The sequence below is a fragment of the Schistocerca serialis genome, chromosome 6 (genome assembly GCF_023864345.2).
Source record: "Schistocerca serialis cubense isolate TAMUIC-IGC-003099 chromosome 6, iqSchSeri2.2, whole genome shotgun sequence".
In the NCBI taxonomy this organism is placed as follows: domain Eukaryota; kingdom Metazoa; phylum Arthropoda; class Insecta; order Orthoptera; family Acrididae; genus Schistocerca; species Schistocerca serialis.
Window position 1 is genome coordinate 703,091,927 of NC_064643.1, and position 7,152 is coordinate 703,099,078.

At 41.7% G+C, this 7,152-nt stretch overlaps 1 protein-coding gene across 1 annotated transcript in view; it reads left to right on the forward strand.

Moving 5' to 3' along the window:
- Positions 1 to 6,780, forward strand: part of LOC126485038 (ejaculatory bulb-specific protein 3-like) — a 28,314-nt gene extending 21,534 nt beyond the window's left edge. Inside the window, exon 2 of the mRNA XM_050108643.1 lies at positions 6,596 to 6,780. Within this exon, the coding sequence (XP_049964600.1) occupies positions 6,596 to 6,780 (185 nt within the window). The remainder of the gene's footprint in view (positions 1 to 6,595) is intronic.
- The last annotated feature ends 372 nt before the right edge of the window (positions 6,781 to 7,152 follow it).

A 7,152-nucleotide genomic window follows, 5' to 3' on the forward strand; every position in this document is an offset into this window, starting at 1 on the left:
AGTACTTCACTTTCACTCAATATAGCAATGTCACAAGTGAATCGTATCATTGATATTATTCTTTCACCTTGAATTTTAATTCCACTCCTGAACCTTTCTTTCATTTGCATGACTGCTTCTTCCCTGCCTTACACTCATTTCAGTCCGAGAACTTCTTTCATGACCGTCCACTTTTATTATTCTCTCTTGGCTCTTGCACATATAGTATATTACCCGTCTCTTCCTATAGCTTACCCATATTTTTCTAAAAATTTCGAACGTCTTGCACCATTTTACACTGTCGAACGCTTTTTCCAAGTTGACCAATCCTATGAAGGGAAGTGTGATATGACCATTACTTTTCGAAGTATCTATAAATGACGTAGTAGACAGCGTCGGAAGTTTCATGAAGCTTTTCGCTGATGACGTTGTATACAGACAGGTAGCGATGCTAGAAAATTGTAGTGAAATGCAGGATGACATGCAGACGATTGACACCTGGTGCAGGGAGTGGCAATTGACGCTCAACACAAACAAATGTAACGTACTCCGAATACATACACAGAAAAACACTTTACTGTATGATTACACAACTGCAGAACAATCATTGGAAGCAGTTACTCCTCTAAAATATGTAGGAGTATCGATACGAAGCGATCTGAAATTGTACGACCACGTAAAATTAACCGCGAGTAAGACAGATCCAGACTGAGAATCCTCAGGATATGTCGTTCATCAACAAAGGAAGTAACTTACCAAACACTCCTTCGACCAATACTGAAAATTGCTCATCAGTATGAGATCCGTACTAGATAGGACGGATAGAGAAAACGGAAAAAATCCAAGGAATAGCTGCGCGTTTCGTTGCAAGTTACTTTAGTAAGCACGAAAGCGTCGCAGAGATGATCAACCAAATCCAGTGGCAGACGCTGCAAGAGAGGCATTCTGCATCACATTATGGTCAAGTTCCTAGAGCGTACGTCCGTGAAGATAAAATTGGAGAGATTCGAGCCTACAGGGAGGCAACGGTTATTCCAGCGAAGTGTTAGCGACTGGACTGGGAAAGATGGGGAATGACAGTGGTGTAAAATGCACTCTCCACCACACACTCAACGTGGCTAGCGGAGTATAGATGTAAATGTAGATCCTGCACAAAAAGCCCTGTGGACTGTTCCTGGATATAGTTAGATTCTGGGTAAAAAAGTTTCCCGTAACGTTCACCTTTTTTTTCATTAAAAAAAGTATGCCTGTAACATCATTTACGTCAAGCACGTGCCTTTTTCAATCTCTCTTCAACATACAATGAAGCTTTTCTACCATTTCTTGTGTGGTGACCACCACAGTGGTCGAATACGTAATCTTCTTTTTATATGCTGTCTCGTGACCGTGCAAGAGTGGGCACATCACTCCTATGCACTCTGTAGCAACCATTTATTCGAAGACAAAAGTTTCGATCACTAGGATTACACCTGAAAATCGTGGTATTCGCTGTGAGGCCTATAAAATGCATCTGGTGGGGCTCTATCGTAGAAACTGAATAGAATACTGAGCAGTAATACATGTATTTTCTCCCCGGATGCACTAAGTATCTGCACCCAGACTTTTCTGTAATCAAATTTTAATTAGTCTCTAAGATTTTACTTCCTCTTCCAATATAAAAAAAATTAAGCTACATCTACAAATAATACTCTTACTTTAGCTTTCGGATTCGTTCGTCACGAAGGATATTGCGGGGACATGGCTTAGCCATAGATAAGCCATGTCTCCGCAATATCCTTTCTTTAAGGAGTGCTAGTTCTGCAAGGTTCGCAGGAGAGCTTCTGTAAAGTTTGGAAGGTAGGAGACGAGGTACTGGCAGAAGTGAAGCAGTGAGGACGGAGCGTGAGTCGTGCTTGGGTAGTTCAGTTGGTAGAGCACTTGCCCGCGAAAGGCAAGGGTCCCTAGTTCGAATCTCGGTCCGGCACACAGTTTTAATCTGCCAGGAAGTTTCATATCAGCGCACACTCCGCTGCAGAGTGAAAATCTCATTCTATCGTGAGACTGTAAAAACTTACCTGAAACTGCCTCGGCCCCACCTCGCGACCTCGATGCGGCAGCCACGAGTGCTGTACTGGAACTGACAGTGGGGTCATGAGCCCCGCCTAGGCGGACACAATACCTTGCGCCTGCGCATAAACTGTCTGATGGGTACCTGTTGGGACAAGACGCGAACCTAACTCCTGACCTTGAATCTACTAGTAAAGTGAAATAAAAGAAAGGTACAGCTGAGGAAAAGGGCGTATATGTTATTCTGTGCAGAACGTACTTAGATCGACTGTCTTAACACTTATGAAGTATTCGTTGGTCATGATATGAAGAAGACATCACGTGCTTACAACGTGTGGCCTGTCTAGGAAAAATTTGTGCTTAAGCGCAAAGTTTAATCACCTAAAAATAAATTATTATGACTAGGTCCAAAAATTTTTTTGAGACGTAAATTTTAAGCATTTGCTTAGTTATGGTTACAACGGATGAACATCCTATTGACTTAGCACACAAATGGTCATGAATGAACTTATCAACAAGTCTGCATCTAATCTGTAACATCCGGCAATACGGGCCATATAAAATTGAATATCACACTAGGCTAATTTGAGGCCACTCTGTCGAATGGACACGTAAAAATCCGCTTTCAAAAGAATTTCGTTTTTGACGGGAAACAAACAGACGTCTTCCGTCAACACTAAGCATTGCCTGAAGGACGTGGTGAGCAGTACATGTCTGAGCTGACTCCAGTCACATGTTGCAAAAACGAAAAGATTCGAAACTTTTCGTAAAAGTATCCGACATATGCGTTGAAGTTGAAAGGCAAGGTTGCAGGAATTGTGCTTTGTGGTTTAAACATCAATACCCTTACATGTCGACATGGGGCTGTCACAGCATACTTGATTGTAATAATAAACGTCTAAGTTACTGAGATAAAATATGTATTTGTGCCCCTACTTTATGCGGAGCATGTAGAGGGTGAGCTACGGGTGTTGTAAATAGAACTGCATGTCAAATTAACAGCATATCAGAAGTGGCTTCGGAAAAGTATGTCAAGTGTGTGAAGTAACTTTCATTATTTCTTGTTTTCGTTTTATTGGATTTGACTTCCATATTCGCAATATACGAAAAACGCTCTTATTTACTTTGAGTATCATATTTTCAGATACCTGCAAGGCAGGCGAGTTGGCCATGGCGTATTTAAACAGAACTGGTTAGGTTAAAGATATCTGGTGCAAACATAACAAAACATAAAAATTATGAGAAACAGTCTGTCGTACAAACGAACAAAAAATTCATAAAGCAAAGTTCCTGTAAAGTCTTGCCCCTCTTGTCCGGAAGAGCTATGCACTGTGAGAGGTTGAATTTCATCGCCGCAAGGCAATTCAACGATAATCTGAAAATTTTTATGTCCGCTTGAAACTTATCTAAATAAATAAAAACAAGACTGAAGTATTGTTTCTGACTGTAAGATCTGGGATGTAATAATGTATGAACTGTCGTAATGAAACGTGTACTGTTGTAATATGAAGACAAAGCTCCACTACAGTAATAATAATAATTATTATTATTGTTGGCGGATTTTCCCTTAAAAGGAAATCGTTAAGCTTATGACTTTGAAGGCTTGTTCTTCTTGTCCTTCCAGTACTCCTTCATTCTCTTGGAGAGGGCCTCTTTTCTCTCCTCAGACCATTCTTGTTTGGTCCGCTGTTTTAGCGCTTCTGACTTTACTTCCCAATTGTCTATGTGTTTTCGGAAGGTGATTCTGTCTGTGGTGTTTGTGGTGCCAATTGCTTGTAGGTCTTTTCGGACTCCTTCCATCCAGGGTGTCGAGACTTTAAGTGTCTTGATGTGTTCTAGAATTTTCTTGGTGTGTCTTGTTTCAGGGAGTCTATCTAAATGTCCGTAGAATTTAAGGCGCCTTTTTCTCATATCGTTCTCGATGTTCGAATATGCTTCTACTGTTGAGTTCTTCTGTAGTCTGTAGCCATCTGGTGTGGGTCTTCCTCCTAAAATTTTCCTCATGATTTTGCGTTCTCCTTTTTTGATTTCTTCAATTTTGATTTTCCTGTTGAGTGCTAGTGTTTCGCTGGCATACAGTACGGCGGGTTTGATCACTGTGTTATAGTGTCTGATCTTGGTTTTTCTGGAAATGCATTGTTTGTTGTAGACGTTTCGTACCATGCCTAGTGATTTCCGTGTCTTCTGTTGTCTGTCTTCGTAAGCCAGTTTCTCTGTTCCGGTCGGTTCGATGATTTCGCCTAGGTATCTGAAGTGTGTGACCCCTTTAGTTTTGCCGTACTTGGTTGTGATGTCGTCGCCTTCTCTTGTTAGGACTTGCGTTTTTGCAAAAGAGATTTGTAGGCCGACTTTCTCGGCGCATTCTTTCAGGATTTCGATCTGTGTTTTTGCTGATGTTGGGTCATAGGTCAGTATCGCTAGGTCGTCTGCGAATGCTAGGTAAGGGATTTCCAGTCTTTTCCTTCCTAATGTGACTGGTCTCCAGGTGTTTTGTCTCCTGACTTCAGCTTCCCATTCGCTCATTACTTTGTCCAGGACGATGTAATAATTATTGAATGTAAAGTGAAGACTTTCATAATGTAAAAGTTAATAGTCTGACAGCAAGAGTCTTGAACAGTATAAACTGCGTGAATAATGAACTTTGACGTAAAACCTACGATAAATAGTTTTACTCAAGTCACTGCTGGTGCACCGGTTATTCTTTGTGTTTCATTGTTCTTGTCGGCTATTGTACCAACAAAACAGCATTTGCACGAAGTGTTTCTCTTCTGCTTTCATCTCAAGAAATCTGTTGCGAAAGTCATCGTTCGCTTGTGGAAGGGTATGGACAACACGCTCTGTGCCGGAAGTAACGTGCGGGAATGGGTTTCGAAGATTCAAAGACAACGATTCTGACGTGAGTGAGAAATGCGTCTGCATCGGTGTTGCGGACCATGAGCTGCTGCAGCCTGGTCGGACGGTGAATGCTGAACACTACGAAGCACAAATACTCAGTCTGGGGATGTCAGTCTGGGGATGTCAAATTGATTTCATATTTTTAGATTTCCAGGGGGCTTTTCCGTCTATCACTACGAACTGTGACCTTTCTGACAGGAAATCACGAATCCAGTCGCACAACTGAGGCGATACTCCGAAGGCACGCAGTTTGGTTAGAAGACGCTTGTGAGGAACGGTGTCGAAAGTTGCAAATCGAAGTATTTTCGGAACACATTTGGTTCCTTTTCTACTTTTGAAAAAAACCATGATCAATTAAAAATTGTAAGAGAAAAGTAGGTGAAAAATGGCGCTGCAGTAATAAAAGCTGGCCAGAGTGGCCGAGCGGTTCTAGGCGCTACAGTCAGAAACCGCGTGACGGCAACGGTCGCAGGTTCGAATCCTGCTTCGGGCATGGATGTGAGTGATATCCTTAGGTTAGTTAGGTTTATATAGTTCTAAGTTAAAGGGACTGATGACCTTAGAAGTTAACTCCCACAGTGCTCTGAGCCATTTTTTTTAATAATAAAAGAGTGACTTCAAAAAACTTACCTTAGAATTCCTCTTGACGTAAATAAAAGATTCCATTACACTTCCTACTTCACAGACCAGTTACAATTACATAATTATCTTAATTAAACACATCGATAAATTGAGACTTGACGTTTGAAACATAAAATTACAAATGCTTCCTCACTTTAACACAGCTAACCACTATCTGCCACTGCACCTTCGCGCACACCAAAGATAAGAACCTAACTTCCGCGATACAGCTTTACAACATCGCTGCTCGCTCACAATCGGTTCAGATACCAAAATTATACATGACACCTATCACGCAGTGACTAGGAGCGTTTTCACGCTGAATAGTATGTCTCATGCTCCTCAATTTCTGGAGTAGGGCGTCAGGCGCTTGTTTCCGTCGTTGACGCCAAATTCCCGTGGGATTAAGACGTTCTTTGTCTCCGTATACACAGCAGGTCTAGTCCGTTCCTCCTGAGTCAGCTCAGAAGTTTGTTGTAGAGTCCGTGATTAAATAAAAAAAAACTGTTAGCGTGAATGACACTAAAAACAAAGCAGAAACCGTAAGTTAAGTGTCAAACTTCACCACAAGATACCATATAACTACATCACTCAGTTTTGCAAAGTTCTCTGTGTGGAATAAACATTACAGTACAAATTGTGACAGCCAGAGTGTCGTATTATTGGTAAGTAACTACTTATGAACAGTCTTCAACCCATTTACAATTGTTTCAACTGTGTGTGAATTGCTAAGGGACCAATCTGCTGAGGTCATCGGTCCCTAGACTTACACACTACTTAAACTAACTTAGACTAACTTACGCTAAGGACAACACAAACACCCATGCCCGAGGGAGGACTCGAACCTCCGGCGGGAGGTACAATTGTTTGTTATTTGGTTATTTGCAATAACATGCCCTGTTATGAAGTGTAATTTCTAAACTTTCATCTAATTCCGCTTTCAAAGCTATTTTGCTGTGTCTTGTCAAGCACCTAACACTTAGGAGAAACGGAGGACGTTTTCACGGCCACCCTTTCAGGAGGACTAATTGTCATTCCTGTTTTCCTTGTGCAGACAACCTGCCGGATGCCCTGCAGACGGACTGTTCCAAGTGCAGCGAGAAACAGAAGGACGGCGCTGAAAAAGTTGTCAACTTCCTCATCGATAACCGGCCGGATCAGTGGAAGGAGCTGGAGGCGAAATACGACCCCACTGGTATCTACAAGCGCAAGTACGAGGCGCGTTTCAAAAAGCAGTAAGAGGCATCGGTGTCACGACGTACTGCTGTGACGTGAGCACCAGCGACGTGTCTGACAAGAACCTCTCTCATATATGCAACTCACAAAGAAAGATACTTTGTTGTACGCCAGTTCGCTCTATAAATAAATAAAAGCACCTTTCATTTCTTTTATTGTACTTTTTAAATGTTGTAATGAATGTGTGTGAGCATACCAGCGACAGTACATCTACCACGGGATATTACAATGATTTTTGTTTTTAACTATACTGATGGGATGAAAAGTTTTGTTCTGTGAACTCCTCGGCGAAACGCTACCAGACTAATACTCCAGTAGTTCCGTGACTGTGTTGTTTTTTCCTGTAAGTTAGAGTGGGCAGAGGTCATTGTTGAC